This window comes from Fusarium venenatum (genome assembly GCF_020744135.1).
Source record: "Fusarium venenatum strain MPI-CAGE-CH-0201 chromosome Unknown EDB82scaffold_1, whole genome shotgun sequence".
Taxonomy (NCBI): domain Eukaryota; kingdom Fungi; phylum Ascomycota; class Sordariomycetes; order Hypocreales; family Nectriaceae; genus Fusarium; species Fusarium venenatum.
Genome location: NW_027072129.1, coordinates 670,613 through 695,207, shown reverse-complemented (window position 1 = coordinate 695,207; position 24,595 = coordinate 670,613). Strand labels below are relative to the sequence as shown.

General features: G+C 46.3%; 9 protein-coding genes across 9 annotated transcripts; 5 read left to right on the top strand and 4 right to left on the bottom strand.

The window, feature by feature from the left end:
- Positions 1-1,871: 1,871 nt before the first annotated feature.
- On the top strand, positions 1,872-3,828 carry EDB82DRAFT_549419 (uncharacterized protein; the record flags this gene model as incomplete). Its single annotated transcript, XM_065609549.1, has 3 exons — positions 1,872-2,093; positions 2,210-2,969; positions 3,026-3,828. Exons 1-3 carry the CDS (start codon positions 1,893-1,895, stop codon positions 3,826-3,828), a joined length of 1,764 nt encoding a protein of 587 aa, XP_065465255.1. The 5' UTR covers positions 1,872-1,892.
- Positions 3,829-4,232: 404 nt separating this feature from the next.
- On the bottom strand, positions 4,233-5,721 carry EDB82DRAFT_570170 (SNF2 family N-terminal domain-containing protein; the record flags this gene model as incomplete). The annotated part of the gene is made up of 5 exons (XM_065609900.1): positions 4,233-4,285; positions 4,343-4,492; positions 4,543-4,742; positions 4,779-5,556; positions 5,616-5,721. The coding sequence occupies 4 exons, from the start codon at positions 5,719-5,721 to the stop codon at positions 4,386-4,388; spliced, it is 1,191 nt and encodes a 396-aa protein (XP_065465254.1). The 3' UTR covers positions 4,233-4,285; positions 4,343-4,385.
- Positions 5,722-6,178: 457 nt separating this feature from the next.
- EDB82DRAFT_519025 (uncharacterized protein) lies at positions 6,179-6,821 on the top strand (the record flags this gene model as incomplete). Its single annotated transcript, XM_065609053.1, has 3 exons — positions 6,179-6,524; positions 6,578-6,689; positions 6,743-6,821. 3 exons carry the CDS (start codon positions 6,179-6,181, stop codon positions 6,819-6,821), a joined length of 537 nt encoding a protein of 178 aa, XP_065465253.1.
- Positions 6,822-7,245: 424 nt separating this feature from the next.
- Positions 7,246-8,717, top strand: EDB82DRAFT_549410 (ankyrin repeat-containing domain protein; the record flags this gene model as incomplete). The annotated part of the gene is made up of 3 exons (XM_065609548.1): positions 7,246-7,621; positions 7,884-8,304; positions 8,336-8,717. 3 exons carry the CDS (start codon positions 7,246-7,248, stop codon positions 8,715-8,717), a joined length of 1,179 nt encoding a protein of 392 aa, XP_065465252.1.
- A 61-nt stretch (positions 8,718-8,778) lies between these two features.
- Positions 8,779-10,965, bottom strand: EDB82DRAFT_439208 (general substrate transporter). The gene is made up of 9 exons (XM_025732341.2): positions 10,790-10,965; positions 10,635-10,744; positions 10,459-10,587; positions 10,329-10,411; positions 10,238-10,277; positions 9,466-10,189; positions 9,290-9,419; positions 9,172-9,238; positions 8,779-9,123 (listed from the first exon to the last, which is right to left on the bottom strand). Exons 1-9 carry the CDS (start codon positions 10,864-10,866, stop codon positions 8,996-8,998), a joined length of 1,488 nt encoding a protein of 495 aa, XP_025591276.2. The 5' UTR covers positions 10,867-10,965; the 3' UTR covers positions 8,779-8,995.
- A 330-nt stretch (positions 10,966-11,295) lies between these two features.
- Positions 11,296-13,116, top strand: EDB82DRAFT_542716 (cytochrome P450; the record flags this gene model as incomplete). Its single annotated transcript, XM_025732342.2, has 6 exons — positions 11,296-11,367; positions 11,420-11,973; positions 12,027-12,297; positions 12,349-12,631; positions 12,677-12,911; positions 12,960-13,116. The coding sequence occupies 6 exons, from the start codon at positions 11,296-11,298 to the stop codon at positions 13,114-13,116; spliced, it is 1,572 nt and encodes a 523-aa protein (XP_025591277.2).
- A 499-nt stretch (positions 13,117-13,615) lies between these two features.
- EDB82DRAFT_439204 (uncharacterized protein) lies at positions 13,616-16,398 on the bottom strand. Its single transcript, XM_065607785.1, has 8 exons — positions 16,130-16,398; positions 15,903-16,076; positions 15,736-15,850; positions 15,593-15,674; positions 15,007-15,532; positions 14,728-14,946; positions 14,581-14,667; positions 13,616-14,521 (listed from the first exon to the last, which is right to left on the bottom strand). Exons 1-8 carry the CDS (start codon positions 16,268-16,270, stop codon positions 13,763-13,765), a joined length of 2,103 nt encoding a protein of 700 aa, XP_065465251.1. The 5' UTR covers positions 16,271-16,398; the 3' UTR covers positions 13,616-13,762.
- Positions 16,399-17,459: 1,061 nt separating this feature from the next.
- Positions 17,460-21,824, top strand: EDB82DRAFT_531448 (uncharacterized protein; the record flags this gene model as incomplete). The annotated part of the gene is made up of 16 exons (XM_065609238.1): positions 17,460-17,680; positions 17,744-17,791; positions 17,849-18,223; positions 18,286-18,379; positions 18,464-18,604; positions 18,656-18,768; positions 18,833-18,948; positions 19,012-19,242; positions 19,299-19,557; positions 19,637-19,754; positions 19,809-19,914; positions 19,989-20,190; positions 20,237-20,291; positions 20,348-20,691; positions 20,748-20,871; positions 20,928-21,824. 16 exons carry the CDS (start codon positions 17,460-17,462, stop codon positions 21,672-21,674), a joined length of 3,294 nt encoding a protein of 1,097 aa, XP_065465250.1. The 3' UTR covers positions 21,675-21,824.
- A 321-nt stretch (positions 21,825-22,145) lies between these two features.
- EDB82DRAFT_455036 (Chloroperoxidase) lies at positions 22,146-23,560 on the bottom strand (the record flags this gene model as incomplete). The annotated part of the gene is made up of 3 exons (XM_025732346.2): positions 22,146-22,473; positions 22,526-22,700; positions 22,750-23,560. 3 exons carry the CDS (start codon positions 23,558-23,560, stop codon positions 22,146-22,148), a joined length of 1,314 nt encoding a protein of 437 aa, XP_025591280.2.
- Between the last annotated feature and the right edge of the window lie 1,035 nt (positions 23,561-24,595).

Here is a 24,595-nt window from a genome sequence, read left to right as displayed (position 1 = left end):
GCTCGGGCTCTTTGCCATCGTAGGCGCCACGTATAAAAACTGTTACCTTTTAGACCTTATACACTGGCAGCTTCAGTTCATCCAGAGTATCGTTGCTAGACTGGATAACCATAGGTTCAAGTTAACCACCAATCCTATAAATCTTATCCTTGGCGGTATTAATATGGTCGCGATATTCTTTATAAGAGGCATGTTTCGCAAGAGCTGCTCGCTGGAGGATCGAAAGGATCCGGACGATCTGGAACCCCGACCCTTGAATAGTGAAGCTATAGCAACGTTGAAAACCATAATGGCAATAAAGGACTTTGTACAGCACTCGAGAAGCTCCCTCGCGCTTTGTCATCCGAGCATTGCTTGTCGCTGGCATTCTGTCAGGCTTACTTGAAGAGCAAGGCGAGCAGTTCTCAAAAGATTAAGACTGAAAATTCATTTGCAGACTAGTGAGATACGTATATCTAGATGCAACCTAAGCCTCACGGCTGAAACAAGACTCAATACACGGACATCACAGCTAGCCCATTCCCGACACACTAAATTACATCGGAAATGTCCAAGGGAGCATTGTGTAAAGCAAATCCAATGTTTCAGACGGAGATCGGATTGCCCAATTAGATTTGAGCATATTCTTCGGTGGCTGCGCATCTAGACTTGGCTAGAACTACTTGTGTCATTAGTGCCCCCCAGACTGGATCTAGACCATGTACCTCGACCAATATTGCTACAGCAGGAATTCTAAGATTATACCTAGGAATAAGCGCACTGTATGTGGATCTTTGCACAATGAATGCTGCGAATGATCAGCTGGATTTGCCATTACTTCACAATCTACAGAGTACAATAGAACCTTGCGCATATTTATGCAAGCCACATCACCATTCACACCGCCAGTTATATTAATCTCAATCCATAGACCAAGGCCGAGTCGGATATCTAAGCAAGATACAAAACCACGCCAGGATGGATAGATGGAAGAAAGGGATGGGTGATAGTCATTTTGAGGCCTTCCGCTTTCTTATGATTATTGTCGCAGATTGAAGAGCAACAACGAGAATCCCAAGATGCGGGCATACAGACAAGTGTGTATGTACAGTAACAATTAAATTTATGTTTTACGATGATAGCAAGCAGTTAAATCACTAGCTGAAAGATATGGCGTGACTTAAACAAAATAGCCCGTTAAGTAGTTATCATTTCAGAACATAAGAGAATGTTTACCACTAGGCCTATTTTGTCCTAGACAAGGATCTTGGCTCACCACATTACCCTAGAATGGGACATACTCATACCGACCCTTGACAGCTGAAGCCCTTTGTTTCAGGCTGTTTGGACATGACTTTTCCCAGTACAGTAAACGCGTCTTAGATACGCTTCATATGATGCGTTTCTGGCCCGGGGTCTAGCCTGGACTGGCTGAGACATTATTATAGACTGTTTGAATTTTACTCATTAACTTGTTTTTGTGATCAGCTGCAATAGCAGGCATGGATTCATGGTATCGACAGATTCGTTGTTTAGCTTAATCTATCACATACGTGAGTTCTCACCTGCATGGGATTCCCAAATGGATTGTGATTTGGGGGAAGGGAATGTCAGCCAGCCACATTCACGACATGCCTGCATGTGATGCAAACTGGATTGCGGTTTAAGGTAATGGAATAGCAGCCAGCCACATTCGCGACATCAGTTATCATTGCGAATAACCTATGTGTGATATCGATAATTTACAAGGTATTTTGGCTCTGGGAAGAGGCTTAACGCATGTGCTGTTCCAGTACACTTCTGTTTTCGTTTTGCAACTATGTCGGCAAACATAAAAGCCAACAGTCGCGCCGCATTTGAATCCAAAAACATATTGATATCTACCACCATCATATTAATTTCAGAAAACAACCATGGCACCAGCATTTGAATTCAAGGAACCAGAATCACTCATTTGTGAAGTCCACTCTGAGAGCACACTGCCATTTATTAGTTATCTGGTTCAGTGCAAACAGAATGAACTGAGCGGTTCCAAAGAAATCTTCCAGGATGTCAAGTCCAGTATCGGTGACGCTGATCGCCCCATCCCTGATGAGTCTGAACAGTTGGAAGATGTTCTGATCGGCCTGATCAAGAACGGCCCAAGCGGTTTGGGGCATAAGATACCCGGAAGCCCGACTGCAAGTTGCTGCCAATATTGTATTACCCTACCTATACTGACCACACGCAGGTAACCATTGTGGGAGCTGGTGTGTCTGGCCTCTGTGCTGGATACGAGCTGAAAAGGGCTGGGTTCGATGTCACCATCCTTGAAGCCTCTTCCCGAGTCGGCGGTCGTGTCAAAACCTTTCGAGAGCCTACTTTTGCTCATGGGCTACACGGTGAAGGCGGTGCTATGCGCATTCCACAAAACCATTTCTTGCTGCACCAGTACATCAAGGATTTCGGGCTTGAGTCACAACTCTTTGAATTCGAGATGGAAAACAAGTTCATCTATGTTTCTGGTTACGAGAAAACACTGACTTATCCGGAGTTCAACGATCTTTTGAAAAATATGGATACGAAGTTGCTGTCTCTTTTCCCAGGCCTCCGCAATTCTGAGATGGGCAAGACTTGCGATGAGCTCTTCACCGATGCTGTAGAGCCGGTTGTGGACGCATTTTGGAAGGCTTATGGACCTGTTAAGGGCCCCCTGACTGCCGAAACTATCGATGTTGAGGCTATCAAGCGGGCATACGCGAGTATCACTAAGGACTATGACAAGTACTCACTTCGATCGTACTTGACTGATGTTGCTGAGTGGACGGAGGATGCTTTGAATCTTTATGACCTTGGAAATGCCCACGTTGTCTTTGAAAACGGTTTTATCGAGTCTTTTAAAGACGCATTTCTCTCCAGCAACAAAGGTGGCAAACAGGCTGGGATGCAGCAACTCCAGGATGGAATGGATGCTGTTCCTAATGCATTTGTCTCTATCGACAGAGGAGAAGGTTCGTGTGATAGTATATCGTATCGTCTAATACTGGCAATCGTTAACACAACTTAGATTCGTTGGTTGACAACATCATTTATGGTGCTCGAGTCACTAAGATCGGGATTGATGAAAAACAATCACCAGGCATCCCCACTCAAGCTCCAGTCAAAATAACTTATGAAGCCACCGCCAACGGCTTGAGGAAGTCCATCACGTCGGACTACCTTGTTCTTGCCATTCCGTACACTGCGCAACGAACCATTGCCAAAACCCGACCATTCGTTCCCCGGCAGGAGATGGCAGTTCGCGACGTCCGTTATGTCGAGGTGACCAAGGTTCTACTCCAGTACAAGAAACGATGGTGGGAGAAGATCTTCGAAAGTGCTGGTAAAGGTAAAGATGGAGGCCTTGTCAGCGACCTTCCTATTCGATACACGATGTTCCCAAAGACAGATGGGAATGATCAATTCAAGCATTCTAATCGTGGCGTTGTGATGGCTGCATACACTTTTGAGCAGGATGCGACCATCCTCGGGGCTCTATCACCTGATCGCCGAATCCAGATAGCAGCTGAGAATCTCAACAGGATCTTTCCCGAAGCTAACTCACTGGAACTCCTTGAGGCTGGGGCATCGCAAGTTTTCCCAGCTGACGAACTTTCTGGTGGAAGTGCCTTCTGTTACTTTGGCCCCATGCAAAAGACAAAGTTCCTAGAGACTATGCAAAACTCGGACTGGGAGGATAGAGTTTTCTTCGCAGGAGAGCAAGCAAGCTTTACACACGGATGGATTCAGGGTGCCTTTGAAGCTGGGCTCCGCTGTGTACAGCAAATTTGGGCTGTTGCGTCTCAAGGCCAAGCTCAGGATCGTCTCTAAGTTATTTGAACGAGTCATTAGTGATTGCAAACGGCAGTCGTGAAATAGGTTATCACTCTTATTAGTCTAGATAGTAAAATATTTGTTTGTTATACCAGGGACGATACCAGCGACGTACCGGTATTTCTTTTGAATTTGTCACAGAAGGTTGACACAGTCCTCCGTAATATCTAAAGTACCTTGCTGAGGTGGTGCCAAAAAGAAGATCCAAGTCAACAAAGTGGACGGGCACGTCGCTTCTTAATCTGTGCCTTATACTCCTGCGTCCGCTACTCAGTTATTACTTTAAATGTCAAGGATAAATTTATGATCCTAAAAGGCCAATTAGCAACGGAATAGGTAGTACGGCAAAATGCAATTGTGTTACCTCCAAACTACCAGATACTCTATCTCTTGAGTTTCCATCTATTGTGAACTTTACAAGGTCTTTTTTCTTCTTTTGCAGAGCCAAGATTCTCTACAATATATTAGCCTTCGACACAGATTCCAAATTGCTGAAGTCGAGTCGATTTACCTCCTCCGCTGTGTTTTTCATGATGTAGATAAACACTTTCACACTATTTGTCTGCCCATCCGAAGGGCTCTCGCAATAGCTTGGTCTTCGACTGACGGGTTCCACTGTGGTTTGATGATATGAACCTGTGTTGCCACGGTAAGGGTGAGTCTGTATGCCAGTCAGCTTAAAATCGACCACTTGGAAGATAGTTCACCCACCCAACTGCTCCAGTTCGCATAGTGATAAGAAGAACGGAGATGGTAGGGTTATTTTGAACTCCTCCAAAACCCATAGTCTCTCTGTGTTTCCCAAAGTGCCGTCGATGCGTCTCAAGACGATTCCTCTATTTTCTAACAACCTTTGCATCAGATTGAGGGTTGTCGTCCAATACGGAAAGACAAGGCTTAGTCGGTCAGTACTGTTGATCCAGTAGCCAAATTATTAGAGCTCCTACCTTTTAGAATGCTGACAAATATTTTCTGCTACGGACTGTAGTTTCGTTGACAACCTTGAATGAAGCCTTGGGGTTTTTGCATCCTCAATCTCATAACATGGACTTCTATCCCCGAGGGGAGATGGTTTAGCCGACTGGCTACGGCTGTTCGAGAAGCTAGGCGTTGATACTGATAAGAGTCGATGGCACTCAGGGCATATGGCGTCCCCGTTCAACTTTGCCATGCTGTCTTTCTCGGCTACGTTGCAATAATCGCAAGACGTGTGCATGTTCGCGTCATCCAACGTCTTTGGAGGCTCAATCATTGTACCGCGATTGCAAATTCTTCTCAGTTCTGATATCATAGTGAAGCGTAGGGTAGCTTTTTTCTTGTCCATCTTTGTAAGATTGCTGACATGATCATCGAGCTCGGACCGGGAGTTTCGGAAAATGTCGTCGTACAACATTTGTTCTTCAGGATGAAGTGATAATGTTACACGCTCATAGTGCGCCACGGGGAGATTTAGATACTTCTCTGTTCGTCTCAAGCAGATACTTTGGAGCAGCATCTGGAGAGGGTTGGTTGGCCCAAGGCCATTCCTGGTGTGAAAAGGCTCTAAAATATACTGTCGGAAGACATCCACATTCGAAAATGGCTGGAATTTGAGAAATCGTTGAAGTGATACCAAGTCATTCATACAATTCTGGATCGTAGTGCCCGAGAGACACCACCTCCGTTCTGTGGCGAGTCTATCCACAGCTTTGAATTGCTTTGAACGTGGATTCCGAATCCAGTGGGCTGGTATCATGTTATGTAAGTTACGGACCACTTGGAAGATGATGGCGAGAAACACTTACCCTCGTCAAGGACAACTCTGAACCACTCCACGTTTTGTAGGACATTGCGGCGTTTGCAGTCAGAAACAAGGGTTGGAGACGTAGTTAGTACAATATCATGATTCATCAAGGCTGTCGGTCCTATTGGCCGAGAGTTCCCATGGAAGGTAGAAACCCGTAGTGCTCCATCTTTAGATTGCCTGTTCCCCCGTATGGTTAGATTTACTGATCAATATGTACGTCAGATCATCAACTCCTTACCTTGAGACTTCATATCGCCACACCTCCAGAACCTCTTTGTATGTACTGACCTGGTATTAGGTAAAACTGTCTTCACGTCGAGTATAATTAGCCACCTCAAAGAACGAAAGACTTCGGGCAACGATTCGGCTGAAAGATTCTCCATTTCCTATTTCTATTTCAAACATGATCAGCCCAAGTACTCATTGGTCTCCATGCTTCTCACCCTACTGTCCTAGCTAGTCTCTCAAGATAGGAGCTTGCTTGATCACGTCTACCAGGCTTGCTGTTCCGCCGAGTCACAAGAACTTCGATTGTTGGAAGAGGTCTCCCATCATGTCTCAATGGTCCTCCAGTCGCAATCCCGATGTTTCGTAGTTATCGATGGACTAGATGAATGTTCAGAAGCGCCCAGAGTCTTAGAGTGGTTTGAAAGTGTCATTTCCAAAGAGGATAGCACTTTAGGAGATACCGAGTTCAATATCCGTCTTTTCATATCTGGACAGCGAGACGGAATTTTTGAACAAAGGAGGTCCAACTACACAAGAGTTGATTTGGACAAATCCTCCGGGCACGAGCAGGACATCGAGGAGTTCGCGACGATCATGACCACCACAATTCGAGACAAGTTCTCCTTGGACATACAAGTTGAGCGGGAATTCGCTTTGCGTGTTACTTCACAGGCAAATGGTATGCCCTGCTCTGTGTCTGTCTTAATAAAAGTACACTAATCTCTAACGTAGGAATGTTTCTCTACGCACAGCTTGTCCTCAACAATCTCTTCTCTCAGATTTTAAAGTATGACTTGAAGCAAGAGTTGAAAGCTGAAATGTTTCCTGAGGGGCTTGAACAAGCGTAAGAGGTCTGAATAGTTATACTTGAGTCCACGAGAGCTAATAGAGTGGCAGGTACGAACGTGTTATTATTCGAGTGCTGAGAAACCCAACAAAGCCGATAGTGCCGTCGCGAAGCAAATTCTTGGAATGATTATTTGTGCTTGTCGACCTCTGCATTGGAGAGAGATACAAAGCAAGTATTATGTCGATTCGAGCAGAGGAGATGCCGATATCGATCGTGAAATTGTAATGAGCCATAAGCAAATATGCAGCTCTATAATGGAAGTCAGCTATCTCGAGTCATCGTCATCATCGCCAGGGGAAGAGATTATTGATCTCGTCCACAGCTTAGCTAAAGCGTAAGTTGCCTAGTCTTGATAATCCCTGAATAGTATGATTAGTATTAGAAGGATGTGGAAAGCTAAATTAGGATTCGTTATAGGTATTTGGTGCAGACAAAAGAAATCCATATACCAACCGAGAATGCAAGAATGGCTCTATTTTGCGCTAAATATATGATATCTCGGCCACTTATACCCGGACTTTTGAAGTAGGAGATTCAACACTTTGCAACGATGGGCTACTACGGTTTTCATGATTATGCCACCGCATTATGGTGGAAACATGTGCAACAGGTTTTGACCGCCTCGGAATTGGACACTGAACTAGCCCGGAAGGTGTTACAGACTGCTCAGGTTTATCTGACAGGGATTGAAGAGATTGGAGAATCTGAAGCTTTTGATGCTTCTTTAGAAGCTATCCAGTCTCTGAAAAGCAAACTTGAAGGCGTCCCAAAGGACCTCCGGAATTGGAATTCGTTCAAAATCTACGACCTACGACTAGTTGCTGTCAGAAAAGTATTGGAGATATTTGTCAATCAGCCCCAAGAACATAACGAGGCAACCATAGCTCTTTTTGGACCATGGCGGCACAAGTGCCGAAAGCCATGGTGTCAGTATTTCAACCACGGCTTCGACAGCGCACAGCAGCAGCAAATCCATATTAACCAACATGAGTTGCCCTTTACATGTGAATTTCAAGGGGTGCCCTGCTACCGAGGCTGGGTTTGAGAAAGAGACGGATCTCAAGAATCACACTCGAATATGGCATCCTTAAGATGCAATTTCACTGTTCCCGACGCCGAAGTCTCACACCACGACTCATCCTGACATTATAGAAGCTGCTAAAACGGGAGATCTCGATACGTTAATAGATCTTGTAGAGACCGACTTTGTCAACTCAGACTACCAAGGAAAGAGTGGTAAATCCGCTTTACAGGCCGCAGTGGAGCAAGGGCATCTGCATATTGTTCAATCCTTGATAAGAAAAGGGGCGAATGTTGATATCATGATGTCCCGGCCTGCCAAGGGCAACAGATCCCTGGTAAATATAGCTGTCAAAAACCGTGACTTGGAAATCGTCACGTTTCATTGCGGTCTCGACAGAGTTTCTTTGAACGGGATTAGTCACGACTACTGGACGATGAGCATGTGTATGGATCTAATTCCATTCCCGCGGTCAATCATGGCTCAGCTACTACGGAACGCTACCCCGAAATCGAACGAGAGGCTCTTCTCTGAATGTCACGGCTGTGACATATTTAGTAGAAATCATCCACACGCCCTGCTTCTACGGTACTCTCGGTTGGTGCACATATTTGCCTAGTTTGGATGCTCTGCTATCGTCAGGCAAAATTGACCCAAACGTCCGCGATCCCATGGGAAACCGTCCAATTGATGCCGCCTGTGCACGCGGGGATTACCCAATATTTCAACGTCTCTGCGCCGTCACTACCGCCAGCGACATTCAAGACGGCTCAGGGAATACACTTATGCAGTTAGCCACCAAAGGCAGTCATTACGCGATGGTGGAATTTATTATCAAAGAGAGGGCAGATATTAATACTGCGAATGAAGCCTGTTCCATACCGTTACAATTAGCCACGAATTCCGAGGTGCGAAGGCTCCTTGTCGACAACAGTGCGAAGATGCACCCGGTTGATCATTCCGATCGCCTAATGCGCGATGCTATCCATACAATGCTTTGAACCGACAAATCGGTCGATCCATCACTTGAGGAGGGCAGTATGGAACTTGCCAATCTGATTAATTCGAGTGACGTTCTAAATGACTTTAACTTTGATGAATGGCTGAAAGACCAGGATGGGGAGCAGAGCGCTTTTGACTTGACATAATATCTTATCGAGTAAGTGTTAATCATTTAAGGTAGTCATAGGGGATAGGGCGTTTCAACAATTTGCAACTATAGAACTAGACAATACCTAGTATACTATACTAGCATACAGGTGGATATATCTAGCTTTTCTTATTGAGTGATGTGACTATCACGCCTTTCAATCTTATCAATACCAGCCTTCTCAGAGAATCTGACATCTTCTTCATGTACGATCTTGACATCACCAAAGATCTCATCTATTTCCTCCAGAGATTTACCTGAGAACGGTTAGTACACGCACATAAAATTTGCGCAGAGGGTCTTACCTCGAGTCTCTGGATACACGAAAAAGAAGATCAGCGCACATAGTGCATTGGTCAGAACAAACAGGATCTGCCAAAATGTTAAATTTTACTTCCAGCCGAGGCAGTCAATATTACTTACGTAGTACTTCCAGCCAACTTCCGCCAGGGCGATCGGCGAGCATTGCGTGATAATTAAACTGATAGAGTAATGAACAACCTGTACAATAGCATTGGCCTTAGCTCGGAGCTCAGTGGTGAAAACCTCGGGACTTTTATTGTTAGCATGAGTACATCAGTTTGTTAAGGTCTACTTACGGAATGATCCATGTCATGGGTCCGAGAAGAGCAGAGTAGTTCGCTGAAACAGCAAAAATGCACGCAATAAGACCTCGTTGCGCAGCAGCATTGGTAGGCATGCCAGGAACAGCAGGGAACTTAGCCGCCAAGATCGTAATGATCAAATAACAAACTGACAAGAGTGAAGAACTCGTGATCAGAATCTTCTTCCGGCCGATCTTGTCGACGAAGAACAATGAAATGAGACAAGCCACTGGTGCAACGGACCCATAAAGTCCACTGACCAACAACTGACGATCTTCGTCGAACTGCAGCGTAGCATAGATGGCAGTCTGATAATACTGTACGAATGAGATACCAGACAACATGGCAGCTGCCCAGACAAAAGAACCGACAAAGAGTCTCTTTCTGAAGGAGGGTGTCTTGATGAGATCGCCCCATGAGAGAAGACCCTGGGCTTGCTGTTCTTCAGAGATGTTGACCTGGATAACGGTGAATTCAGTTCGACACCACTCTTCGTTGGTGCCATCAAAATGATAGTTCCGGAATGCTTTCTCGGCTTCATCGTGGCGGCCTTTGAGACACAACCATCGAGGTGATTCGCTGAGGAACAAGACGCCAACTCCAAGAATGAGAGCTGGAATGCTTTGGATCGCAAAGCCGAGACGCCATTGATTAGGGTTGTGCCATTTACCTTCGGCAACACCTATCCACAGGGCGACAAAGAAGCCCCAGGCGGTCACTAGAAGGTGTCAGTGGTTACGCGTATTTCTTGTAGTGGTTGACGTACTCATTTGATTGACTGCTGTAACTTTAGCGCGTTCATGCGTCTGAAAACGGTTAGTGACTTTATCAGTGGATATAACCAAGAATTGGCTGACCTTGGCAATCTCGGCTCCGAAGACCGGAGATACTCCCGTGATGGTACCAACAGCGAAACCAACCAACATACGTCCAATGATGACTGTATTGTCGTCAGAAACCTCATTCATCAAGCTGTGGATAACTTACGCATAGCAACATGAGCGGCTCCAGCCATGATAGCACCGCCAATGACTCCCCAGATACATCCAAATGCGATTGCCTTGCGACGGCCGAGCCAGTCGCTGGTGATACCCACTGAAGCACTACCCAACCATGCTAAAGAAATTTCAGTATCTGAGCCAAAGCCAATGGAGTTGTCTTACCTCCTGCTTGGTACATGGACACAATTGCACCTCGAAGAGGAGGAGGCGGATTGCCAAAATAATTGACAAACGTGCCCAGAGCTAAGCTCGGAGTAATGATACCCGAGTCACTGATAAGTTAGTACAGGGTAACCTCATAGGATAAACCGACTCACAATCCATAGAGAAATCCCCCAATTCCAAGGAATATAGAAGTAAGAAAAGGCTTACTCAGCCAAGCGTCACTCTTCATGATTGTTTTTTTCGAGACAAGAGTGAGATGACACAAGTTGTCCAGAGAGTAACATGCACCCTCTTTATCTCTCTTTTTTTGAGAAATAGTTAAGCGAAGACAAGAATCGCCTAAAATAACCGAGCGTGGGGTCCCCACGTCAAAGAACGTGGGCCATGCCTATTCCCGTTTAGAATGCGGGGTTAGCAGGACAAGCAGCGACTTCGGTTACAAGGCCAAGAGTCATTAGATCATCCTCTATTCATTTTAGTATGAGTCGTGACGCGGGGGTGGTATTTCCCTCGGCAGTTTGGGGTGGCAGTTGGCCGGGCATGGGATATTACAAATGCATGAGTTCGGCGTGTTGATTACCCGTGACAAGAGACATTACTTCGCAATCTATCCGTATGTGGCCAATGTTTTGATCTGTGTTCTCTGTCATCTGTCAATATGGTCGTTAAACTCTTCGTCTACGCTGCTATCGCGGTAGGATTGACGTATCTAGCCCTCGTATTTCCAAGAGTACGTTGTCTCACCTAGCCAAGACGTAACCTTTGCTCACTAAAACTCACAGCTACAACAAGAATATAAACTCTGGGCCCATCGCTCTCAACTACCCCCCGGTCCAAAGACGATCAAAACAGGCATCCGCAAACCATGGCTTTGGTTCCAGCAACTTAGCCAGGAATACGGAGACGTAGTCTACCTTCAACTCGGCCCGACTCCAACCATCATTCTCGGCTCCGCACAAGCAGCATGGGACCTCCTAGAAAAGCGTGGCGCGGTCTTCTCGTCGCGACCGCGCTTCATCATGGGCGGTGAACTGCTGTCCGGTGGTATGAGAGGTCTAATGGCACCATATGCTTCTTACTGGAGACGCTGGAGAAAGCTTCTGCACAGCGGCTTCATGCAGCGGCAGAGTGAGACATATAGACCGATCCAGAGTCTTGAGAGTAAGGTTTTGATGCATGAGCTTTTGAAGAGCCGGCAGGAATTTAGGATGCATTTGGAAAGGTATGCTGCGAGTGTGATTGTCACGGTCACTTATGGGAGGAGAGTTGAGGACGTGAGAAGTGACATTGTGGTGAAGCGAAACGCTGAAGCTATGGAGCGTTTGACAATGGTCAAGTAAGTCCCCAAATCCTATCCCGAGGCCTCATCTGATAACCGATGTCTTTCAGTATTCCTGGAAAGTATGCCGTTGAACGTTATCCCGCTCTCAAATACGTGCCAAGCTTCCTTGCGCCCTGGAAGAAGGAAGTACTTCAGCAACGTGAAAAAGACATCCAACTCTACACAGAGCTCATGAATGAAGTTCGGGAAAAGGTAGCGAAGGGTACCGCACCGACATGTTTTGCCAAACACCTTCTTGAAGAACAGCATAATCTTGGTATGACTGATCTCGAGATCGCATATACAGCGGGATCACCTTTCGGGGCTGGTGTTGAGACTGTAAGCACAATATCATCCCCAGAATGGCTTGTGAAATATTAACAAGAACAGTCTGCTGGTTCACTTGCAAGCTTCCTTCTCGCATGTGTCAAATTTGGATCTCAGTTCATTCCCAAAGCTCAAGAAGAACTTGACCGAGTAGTTGGAACTGATAGACTTCCCACATTCGACGACTTACCTAAGCTTGAATATGTCAGGGCTATTGCATCTGAGACTCTTCGTTGGAGACCTGTAGCCGTCCTTGGTGGAACACCTCATGCTAGCACAGTGGATCACGTATACAAGGGCATGTTCATTCCGAAAGGAAGCACGGTTATTGCCCCTCTATGGACGCGTAAGTATCCTGTCGTGAATAGTTTAACGTTACTGACATTTGTAGTTCATCTCAACGAGGCCGACTTTCCACAACCACACGAGTTTAGACCTGAGCGTTTCATGGAAGAGAGAGACTACCCCGGCACACTGGGACACAGTGCCTTCGGCTGGGGACGCCGTGTTTGCCCTGGGATGCATCTCGGCGCGGCATCTGTCACACTCAATATTGCGCGAATTCTTTGGGGCTTCGAGGTCAATCCCGAAAAAAACGAGAAGGGCCGGGATATTGAAGTCGACATGTAAGTTTCTATATGACATTTCGTATTGGAAATACTGACGGTTCGTAGCTTCGCGTATTCGGATGGCTTCAACTCAAGTCCATTGCCTTTTCCATGTTCAATCACGCCTCGCTCTAACAGTCACGCTGAAGTTATTGAGAGGGAACATGGGAATGCGTTGGACGATTTGGTTAAGTATACTGCTATAACGAGTCAGGTGTCTTGAGCGCTCATCGTTGAAGGTGGTAGTGTGTTAAGGTATGGACTTGCGGGCGTCTTCAGTTGATCTCGACGAGATGTCCCTTCCTTAACTATGACGCCCAAATGGCTCTTCGAAGTAATTAAGTACTATTGACTGTTAATATTATTTCATTGAAGTCCAGCCTGTTCGAGTCTGCGAGTCCCAACTCGTTAAAGCCTCTATATACGAATCGACACTCACCCCGACTGCACTAAGACTCTATCTATTTTCTACAGTTAATCCGATAAGATGAGCGACAACAATGCGCCCTTAGATCTCGATAAGGAATTGTTAGATCAATGCGAATAGCGCGGCAAGGAACTCTGGCATGCTCTCAAAACCAGACTAGATACCGGAGCCACTGAAAAGACAGTGCCCATATTGAGCAACAGATATCCTTTACAACAAACCAGAAAGACACTACATTCTTAATCTAGAAGGTACCAGAAATGTTGGCCTAAGTTTCAAAATACAAAACTAAATAGCCTAAGAAGCATGGTCTAACCCTCATAAATTTACCTACTGATTTCGTCTCTTATGCTACTAGCGGCTATCGTTCTTGTGCCCGCCATTCTCTCCCATCCCAGAACTGACCAGACCACTTTCACTTTCCATGACTCGACATCAATGCTTAAAGCCAATCGAACGTGCCGTTATCGTGTTGCTTGCCGGTCATGATTCTAACTCTTCTCGGCTGACCAGGGTGGTTGAAGCGATACGTGATACAACACTGCTTCTGTAGTCCAGGATTGGGATCAGAACCGAACCAGGGATCATTAATGAGGAAACTGCCTCTAGACTCAATCAATTGTTTAACCTTGGGTACGAGGCCAAACGGGTCGTTTGCCCATCCAAGTTCCCAGTAAGTCTTGGTACCGTACGTGATTGACAAGACGTTTATCTTCTCTGCAGTAAGACCGTCGAGAGCACAGTCCTTGAGAGCGTTGATTTCGTTCTGCTTCTGGGAGTCACTGGATCGAGCCTGATCGCGCTCCGAAAGAGCTTGTGAATACGCCGCCTTCTGACGTTGGATTTCCGCGTCTTTAGACTGGATTGTCGATGTTCTTTCGTTAATTTGAGATGCTTGAGAAATTTGAATTCTTTCGGCATCCGCCTTGTATTGAGCATACTGCGCGTTCAAAGCGGCATACTCACGAGCCTGCTTTTCACGAGCAGCGTCGGCATCTGCTGCGAGCTTTTCGGCGGCAAGCTTCTCCTTCCTGAAAGACTCCAGTTCGCGTTGCATAGCATCGTATGACTGCGACACCACGACACCTGTTCCGGAAGAACCATCTGGAGGAGGCATAAACTGGTTCAGAAGACTGTTGACTTGAGGAGTCTGGGGCATGATGTTGGTAACCTGACCATACTTCGAAGGGTCGATTGGTTCCTAAGTGAAAAGTAAGTTTTTCTGCCTTGGAACAAAGAGTATTAGTCATTTCCGCTTACAGGTAGCAAATCCTCCCACACCTCTGGTGGCATCAGAGTATCGAAGTTGAACTCGATTGTCGGCTTGCTGACGTCGGATGGAGTGGTCTCGGGTGCCAGGGCTGGAGTAAGTGAAGAGGTGGGCGAATCGCTCCCTGATTTCTCTACAGCGACCAATACTTCATCGTCGCTTTCTGACTTCTGGTTTGTGGCTGATTGTGTTGAATCTTGTGCAGATGCTGCCCTAACTGTCAACGTTTTCGGCTCCCAATTGGCTGCATGTCCCAAGGCCTTCTCAATGATCTGCTTGACTAGGGGAACCCTGTTGGTGGTGGACCAAGCTCCCTGTCGTTTCAGCACGGAAGGGTCTTTACTCAAAACACCGATCTGTCATCAACATTGTCAGCCAACTGCAGAATAGTATAAGTCTCAATTAGGTCAGCTTACAGCTTCAACGATTTTTGTTTGCTCATCCCGCAGAGCCCCACGAACACTGAGGAGTGTCTTCAAGTTGGTATCGATGGCATCGACAACGCCGATACGCTGTCGATAGTCCTTACGGTTGCTGATGATGTTTTGGATGTCCTTGAGAAGCATCTTATAGTCCATGAAGCTATCAAACAACTCTGCGGTAAAGCTCGCAATCAGATCATACTGTAGAGTTTTGACAGGTGATCCGGTACTCCACTTGACGAAGGATCTGTTCGCCTTGTACGGGGTTAGGATAGCCCAAGTACGCTGAGGACACTGCGCCACTGCTGCCGGGAATGCAGCCGCTGCTGCGTACATTGAGTCAATGTCCCAAGCACGACTCGCCTCTTTGATTTGAGCGCCGCCGATCCAGCTGATGGATATGGTGGTTTCGGTGTCTTTGAGAGCGGATGCAAGATTTGAGCGGACTGAATTATCAGATGGACCAAGTACAAATTCTTCAACTTCGTCCTTGCTAGTCATGTTGAGGCCTGATTTGATTCTGCATGCACAAATATGTTAACATAGATAAAAACAAATGACGGAGAGAATCTTTACTCACGTTTCTACTGTGCTTTTCACATCGTGACCATCCAGAACCTTGATGGAGACGATACCCGTAAAGTCTCCACCCTCAATGAAACCTATCGTGAGAGTTAATAAAAAATATACAAGGAAGGTACTCTTTGTGAAAAGGGCACTGACCGGAAATATACGAGTCACCGTATATCTCATTGAAGCGAGAATACATAGCCGCATCATTGTTCTCAAGCTTCTGAAACTCACACTCATCCTCAGTAGAGATGGTTTGATTCACAACCTGGGATTAATTAGTGTTCATGCCCTACCATGCGTAAGCAGGTTGGTCATACCTTGACGGCGACAACTGCATTCAAGTGCGATGACTTGAAAGTTGTCTCGTCGACTGTGCTAGAGTTTCCACTAATCTCAATGGTACCCTTCTTGATCGCGGAACTATAAGAAACATTCATAGTCTCAACGACATCGCTCAACTTTTCCACAAAACGAGCGGAGTAAGATACGACCTTAGTAACATTTGTTAGTAAAAACGTACAATATTTCGACACATGAGACTTACCTGGGACGTTTCGCCCTTCAATTCCACAGTCTTACGCTGCTTGACTTTGACAGCCTGGTCAATGCATAATTCGTGGGTGTAGGAATTAAATCCTTGACCCAGACGCATCGCGTCATTGTATGGGGCGAGTCTGAGAGTCATGCTGGCAAAAGATGTGGAAAGAGACTCTATCAAGAATAAACGGGATACTTGATAGTAGGATTCGGATCAAACAATTGATTGAAGACTTGAAGTGATCAAGTTGCGGGATGAGTGGTGCTTCCCTGGACCAGTATAAGTGGCATATGATCACTCAGCTGTAGTGCGAACCTCAGTCTTCAATAGCTCGATGGAAACCTTTCTATACCATGATACCTGCCACCAATTGCGGGTGCGTCGTCTTTGTCTCACCGTCGTAGTTACGCGCTGAGCCTAAATGAATCTAGACCGCCCCAGCCAGGGTGTTATGGTCTTATCGGCGGTTCCAAAGCCAGCTGAAAAAAAAGGTAGGAGTTACTCGGTCAAGGCGCAATTGCAAATAGTATTGATCTCAGGCCAATTAACTACTAGGGTTGTCGGCTAGGGTGCACATGCGATATTCTAATAGCGTCAAAATAAGGGTAGGCCTCAGCGCATTGTTTCCGCTTTAAACTATACATGTAGCCCCAGATAGTTCTAGACTCTAAATTAGGCTTTCGGGATCTCGTAAACGGTCCTGTCACTAGCTGGAGGAGGTACTGGAATTGCCAAATTGAGAACGGCCCGCCGCCTGCCATGGTCCCGCCCTTCTAGACCACTGACATAACATGCACTACCTCAAACGGCTGGTCTGGGTCTCACAGAAACAATATTCAACATGGATAATAGTGGGGAGCATGTATGAGCTGAAAAGCTTACTGCATTATCCGAATCCGTGCACCTTCTGTACTTAAGAGGGCAAAATGCATTTAAGCAGTTAGTCAGATGTTTTTTTTGCATACCAATAATTCCGCATATACCCTGCAGAGGTGGTTCAGCTCACCACAATTTGAGACTATCGATTGCTACGAAAGTCCCGACTTCGTTTAGACCGTACAATCATCCTGGGAATGTCTGAACTATCGAACCATGCATCGTTACCAATCCTTAACCCCTCTTTCGGGGACGGCCGAGTTGGGTCCTGCACATTGGGTACCCCAGGAAACAGCCAGCCACTGAATACAATCAGATCTTGCTTCTACATATGTCATTGCCTCCGACCGTTTTCCTTAACGACGATCGAAGCCGTCAAAGAATCTGTATCAGTCTCTGCTGTTGAAGATTGTTATTGTGTTTCTTAATTTACTAAACCAACATTTTCAAAACTGCAATCATGTCGACAAAAGTCAAGGCAGACCTGACGAAGCCAAAGCAACCACAAGAGCCCGTGGATGATTCTGAGGATGATTCTCTACAAGAGCCAATTCCGATTCAATCGAACGAGTCCAAGGGTGTGCCAAAGAATAAGCTCTCTGCTACTGTCAAAGTAACAAGGCTCGCCAATGCGGACGAGAAGTCGAAAGATGTCGTTCTCGCGACTTTACAAAGAAATGAGTATGACTTGACATCATTCTCTGGCCTGACCTGACTAATACAAGTACTAATTACCGTGTACAGGATCAATCAACTGTCACTGGCTCATATAAGGCAAAAGATCAAATCGATGTGAGTAGTGCAATCTCACAATACAGTAGACATTTGCCCTCTCTAACCTTGGCATAGCGATGATACAGAGACTTTTTGCTTCAAAGATCAGAGTCCAGCTGATGACTCACTTCTCCTTGAAGATTATCTGCAGCAATCCTTTGATGGTGACGTTGACTTCACTTCCACATACAAGCCTGCAAAGAATGGAGAGCAAGAGAGCATCATTCACAAATGCTTTCTCTACCTCCCGCCGCAACCCACAGCAGAAGCTCACACCATGGCTGACAACTTAGCTCTCGCCAAATTCTTTGTCAAGGTCTTTGAGTGGTCCGCGGGTGAATCTGGCGTTGCTAGCCGTGGTAACCTCCAGTCTAGCAAGCTTGGTGTTCCTGACGCCACTTTGATGACACTGGCGGGCCTTCGCAAGCAGCTTGCAACATGCACAAAGATGTAAGCTTCCAGTGCATCCAGATGGCGTTGTGGGGTATATCACTGAACTAACAACACTACAGGTCAGTAGCATCGAAAACCCACCAGTTCTGTACGCAATCTGGTGAAACGGTTGTGGATGAGGCCATGACATTTCCCGATTACCTGTCGCTCGAGGTATGGCTTAACCCATGAGTACTAACAAATCTCGACATCAACACCTAAGTAAATTGGCTGACCCTGGACTTTCGATGCCTGTAGGAGACTTCAAGTGATACGAATTCTGAACTCCCTTCAGTTCATGTATTTTACAAGCTAGCCCACCCAAAGAATGAACCCCCCAACATCGATCTTAGCAATCTTCCCGGTAAACTAGAAGCGGCAGACACCAAGGTTAAGGAGGTAGACTCTGGTGCATCGTCCAATCACGAGCCCTCGCTGACATTTTGATAGAATGCATTCGAGAATGGCAAAACCGCGAACACCTTTGAATCTCGTGAACGAGCCTCCGAATTGCCTGAGTTCGGGCAAGCCAGTACTGGAGCTGCTGATAATGATTATGCCTTGTATGTCAGCCTCAACATGGAGAGCAGTCGCTTATTCTACAGCAGCATAGCTAACCTAATTCAGGCATGCATCCTACCTCACTGACTTGCAGTGGGCCGAGGTTCTACGTAATTGTGGTGCTATATATGGATGGGTGGTCGACCGCCACAAGAATAGAATTGTCCGAGCTCCAAAGCCAGGTAAGGCTCCGGCTTCAATCTCCCTCATTTTCTGGATGAATTTGAACTGACACTACGTGGCAGCATTCCAACTGCGAGCCAAGCTCTCGGAAGATGCAACCCATGCCATCCCGGACGTTGTCGAAAAGGCTCCGGAATCAGAACCGGCAAATAAGGCGCAGATTACACAAGCTGACATTGACGAGATCAAGGCCAAAGTTGGGAAGTGGGACGCCAGAAGTGGTATGAAGGGAGAGTTACCTGGCATTACGGGCTCTCTCGGAGTAAAGCTGATCACGGAAACTAGTAAAGAGGGTATGATATCTTCTGGAAAAGGCCAGGTATCGGAAGAGTCACTAACTGACAATCAGGAGACACAACGGTTGCTACTAAGGATGCAAGCACCGAGACAACAGAGCCAATAGCCGCCCCCGCGCCAGGATCAGAACCACAGGAAGCCAAGTCTCCAGTTGCCACCAGTGAACCAGTGCCTGGCAAGGCTGTATATACAGTCTTGCCGAGCTTTCAGGTGAACGATGACTCCAGAATTGAGATTACTGTCAGTAGTCATGAGTTTGAGACGAGCATGGCTAGGAATGACTTCAGCAATCATTCTACAGAAGGATCAATGTAAGTCCCAGAAACCATGCAGCTCACGCCATGGACTCCGATGACCTTTGTGATGCGGCAAAGTCTAATCGGCGAACAGGTCAGGAGGCTTTGGAGGGTTTTCAGCATCAGTTAGTGCAGGATACAGTAAAGAAACCTCGAAATCTACCAAGGATACGACCAACACGTACAAGAAGACCATGATCGCCAAATATCTGGTTAGTAATTTCCTCTAACCGCTTTATCGCACCATACTTATAAGAATTCCATAGCTACCTCGTGCCGACATCTTGCTTCATCCCACAGACTTGGAGCCTTCGCCCGAATTCAAGGCGGCACTCGAGAACATTCGCACCAACAAGAACATCGCTGATCTACGTAAGTTGAACGAAGACTTTGGTGTCAGCGTGTTACCGTCGGTGGTCGTCTGCAATCGACGTCCATCATGACAGACGAGACGGTCACGTCTGAACAAGAGCAAAAGGAGGCTATGAAGGTCTCTGTTGGTGTCCAGGTGACTACACCTTTCGGAGGTGGTGGTATCAAACATACCAATGAGAACGGAAAAGCCGAGTCAAAGAGTACGGCAGATGTGAAGAAGGACGAGAGCAACGTGTTTGAGGCGGTGGGAGGTGACACCATCCTTACAGCCAAGTAAGTTACAGTGATCCTTTCAAGAGACTAGACTAACCTTCATCAGTCCCACGGCGTGGTCCTCCACTGTTGCCGATTACCGTACATGGAGAGTCATTGACGTAAGTTCCCACCAATTTGTACATCCTTTAAACAACAAGTCACTTACATATGATAGCGTGACTCTTTATCTTCTCTTGCAGACACCATTTCCGCCATTCCGGGTTACGCCCAAGTTCGCAGCTGGTTCATGCAGGCGGTCCCTACCCTCTCCAAATACATTGAACTACCTCCATCCCGTGAGATCAAACTCAGGTTCAAGTTGACGGCCCCGACAAGCCAACTTTCTCTTTCCTATCTCAAAAAGGTGGAGAATTACGATGCTGCTGGCGACCCGATCTATTACCTAGGTCACAGTACCGGAGCTGATGTCAGACCTGTCAAGAACGAACTGACCATCTCTAACAATGCCTGGGCGCAATGCGATATCACTGACGCTCAGCCTCTCTTCAGTCCTCAGAGGTAAGCTCATCATTCCAGACCACTGCGTACTCGAACTTTTAACTGACGTGCGGTAGCTACCGAGCCCCGGTAATTATGGGATATCGTTCAAACATTGTGGGCGATTCGGCATATGGTTCGCAGTACAACCAGGACTACACAAATTCGCTCTGGAACGTGAGCGCGCCTTTCAACGATGCGGTAAGTTTGCCAAACTAGTTGATTAGTTCCCTCGACTAATCATTTCATCCTACCAGCTTGCACATGGTGTCCTAGTCTGCATTTCCACTGTCCCACTCCCGAAATCGGCTCCCACTGCTGGTGCAGCAGTATCAGCAGCCCCCGATACACCGCTGTTCCTGGAAGTCTTCCGGAACCAACAATCCGTCTTCCTACCTGGCCTTTCTGACTCGTCTGAGCGTCATTATTGGCGAATCCTCAAGCATGGTGCCAAGTCCAATGGCGAGTACATCAAAGAAGGCGATGAGATCTACTTTGCCTGGGCCTTTAAGGACCAGACAGGAGGGTTCCGTGACTTTGCGCAGGACGTCTTTGGTCGTAGACGACTGCAATTCCCGGACAACCTGAATGGCAAGGTTTTGTACATGAAGCTCCCTTGGCCGAGGTTTGAACCTCTCGCCAAACCAACAAATGGTAAAACTGCTGTGGCAAACACGATGATCTTGACGGGTGATCCTATCGCATTGAACAATACCCCGCAGATGGCTTCTATCAAGACCGCACCAGGCATGATGGCCGCGGCTCAGGCTCTCAGTCAGAGAAAGACTGCGACGGACGCAAGTGTCTTTGGCCTGCAGGATGTAAGATTTCGGGTCGACGTTGTCGGTAACGACGGCTACGGCGATGTAGGGAATTGCCTGCTGAAAGGTCTGGAGCAAGGGACAGAGAAACCGGTGGCGACCGATCCCAAGGTCAAAGCCATGCAATCTCTCCTACAAGCGCAGTTGAAGTACTATGAGGCTCTCATGTTTCTCGGGGTGTAGCCTTGTTATGAGAAGTGGTCGCTTCTCGATGTGTGTTGGAGATTTATGTTAGTCATAGATATCTACCACTCAATTTCTGCCACACGGAATGTTCATAAGTCCATTCTAGTTGAGGAGTTAGAAGACCATAATGGCATATTTGTTCAAAGTATGGTCTACATGTTCAGTTATTCATGTCCTTTCTGCCCTGTTTAGGTAAAAGTCATTTGATCTATTCTCAGACCAGGAGCAGTTTAAAGAGACATTTGTGAGGTTATATACCTACCCTGATCCTTGGTATGTAGCCTTGCAATATTAGAAGACCTCTGTATATTATGCATATGCCCATATAGTAGTATGGGATGGATAAGACAGCGTGTATTCCGATAATAATAGTTATATGCACCAAATAATAATACATATTAAGAGATAATATTTAGTTTGGACTAAGTCTTTTTAACTGACTGACCAAATGACGTTATATAACACAAACTAAAGGATATTGGAATTGATCTTTGTGCCAGGATACTTTTTCTTTATCCCCTCAACAAGACTTTCGCCACCCACTGTAAGATCCTTCAAGGCAGGGCATGACAAATCCAGGAGAGTAGAGCTAAGGGTATCTGTAATAAGCTTAAGGGGGGCTAAGGTAGAGAATATAGTGGAGAGAGAGTTAGGACTAGCTGTCTTGACAACCTCAAAAACGAAGCACAAGAGATTGTTGCCCTTGAGTAGTTTTGAGAGATTCAACACTCCGCCAGTGATATCGCTGATGTCAATGCCGGCATAGCTATTGACTTCTCCAATATTACCACCGATACTAGTGATGTTAGCATATATCTTTTGCGAAACCCATGGTAAACCAAACCTACCTTCCGAGTTCTGGGTATTTAGTAATCAAAGCGATGACGTCCAAGTTCAAGTCAACCAAACCGTAGTCCACAGGTCTACGGTACCAGTTTGTTGGAATTCTCTCCCATCCTCGCTTGTAAGTCAGCTTTTTACCTTCCTCCTGCACAGCAAAGAAACTTCTCAATGTCGCACGGTCTATATATAATTAATATCATTGCCTTTTGTATATGAGTTATGAACTTACCCATGACATCTTCAACGCTTCCTTTTGTATGATTAGAAAGCAAACGGCATGCAAAGAAGTATCCAGCGTTTCGAGCAATCATGCCAGTAAAGGGTCCATAGTAGAAATTGGGGTTGGTATTGATGGTCTCGTCAAAGCGAATCTTGGCTCGTTCAACGAATGTGTTAAAGTCATATGTGCCTTGGTCCGATGCCATGTCATAAAAAGACTGGAACTGGCCCAGAACCATAGTGGAGGCATCTCCGGTGGTGTAAAGGTCGGCCCTGGTGTTGGATGAGTCGCCTTCGATGATGTTGTGTGATCCATTGAGCCCTCTTGGCTTTCCCAGTAGTCCCCCAAGATTACCCAAGATGTTGTTCGATCCGCTGGCAGTGCTTCCAATCGAGAAACCAGGATTAAGAGACAAAGGATTGCCAACAAAGACTGTGCCCATGGTTGCGAGGATTGTAGCGAGGTCTATTCCCATTCCATAGACTTTGTTGATAGCGCCCACAGTTTCTACCAAGCTTGTGACCCCCTTGCGATTGATGTAACCGTGGTTCGCTAACGCGTTGAGGCCCGGGCAAGGCCCACGTTGATCGCCCTTGTCGAAGTTTGGAGGTATAAACTCATGTTGGCCGCTCACGTCAATGGGCTCTTTAAGTGCATCAAACAACAGCCGCTTCTCGTGGGTTGAGAGGACGGCTTCGTTCACTTTGTTGGAGAGCCTAGAAGCCGTGACATGTCCAACAGCACCGTGAAGATGAGACGGAAACCCATAAACATCATTGGCTGTCCAAAAAACAACAGAAAGAAGGTGATGCCACTTCATGTTGAAGAGCTGACAAAAGAGTGTGTGGCCGTGATGAAAGAACAGTAATGTGTCAAGTCTGACTGGTTGAAGAATGGGGAAACGACGTTTCTTGTTTGACTATCTCGTCTGCCCTTGACCATTCAGGGTAGACTGGCTCGTAAACACTAAAATTAGGATCTGCTTAATTTGACGAGGTCCAATCTAACTAACAATACCTGGCCTGGTCGGCATTGTATGATTTGGACAGCCCCTGCTTTCACTAAGTTTCACTAGTCTAGGCGGTCGTGTTTTCTTCCTCCCCTAGCTCCCCTAAGCATGTCACTGATAAAAAACATATGCAAATCTCTGATCCACCTACGTGCCTGCCGGCAAACTCTAGCGTGGAACATTTAGTGGATTTTCAGCCCTGCTCAACGACTTTTTTACTATTCTCAATCAGGATTGAGTTCAGCAACGTTCGGGTTTATATGGCTAGTAAAGCCGCATGAATCAAGCTACCAAATTTTGAGTAGGAAGCCATCAAATGACTCGTTAGAGTTATGTAAACTACTGTCAATCATTATAGTAAAACTTTACAAAATGTAGAAAGGCACTCTTTAACTAACGTTGTAACGTCAATTTGCCGAGACAATATCCGCACACACTACACAGTGGGTAGCGTTACATAGATTTACAAAACTAACCAGAACAAACATGGATCTACGATGGTAGTGGCTAAGCCGAGTCAGTGTTGTCGCTCCTTTTCGTTGACTTGCGCCCTGTCGCTGCCCGCTAGTATGGTCACCCTAGGCCCGTTATATGGGTCGAAATTGCGTAAGGATCGTCGTCTACAGGACCATGAACCATCATGGACCTGTTATGTAATGCGATGATAATCTGTGCAGAACTTTAAATGATTTGTAGGGCAAGCTCATTTATTTTCTACCCGAGACCGTGGTCCTGGGCAAGTTTCAGGCCGAACAGATCATATCAATCACTTTTTCTCCGGCCCATTGGGCTGTTTACTGACCCTTCCTTCTTGTTTTTTTCTAGAATTCTCGGTCACTGTCGTAT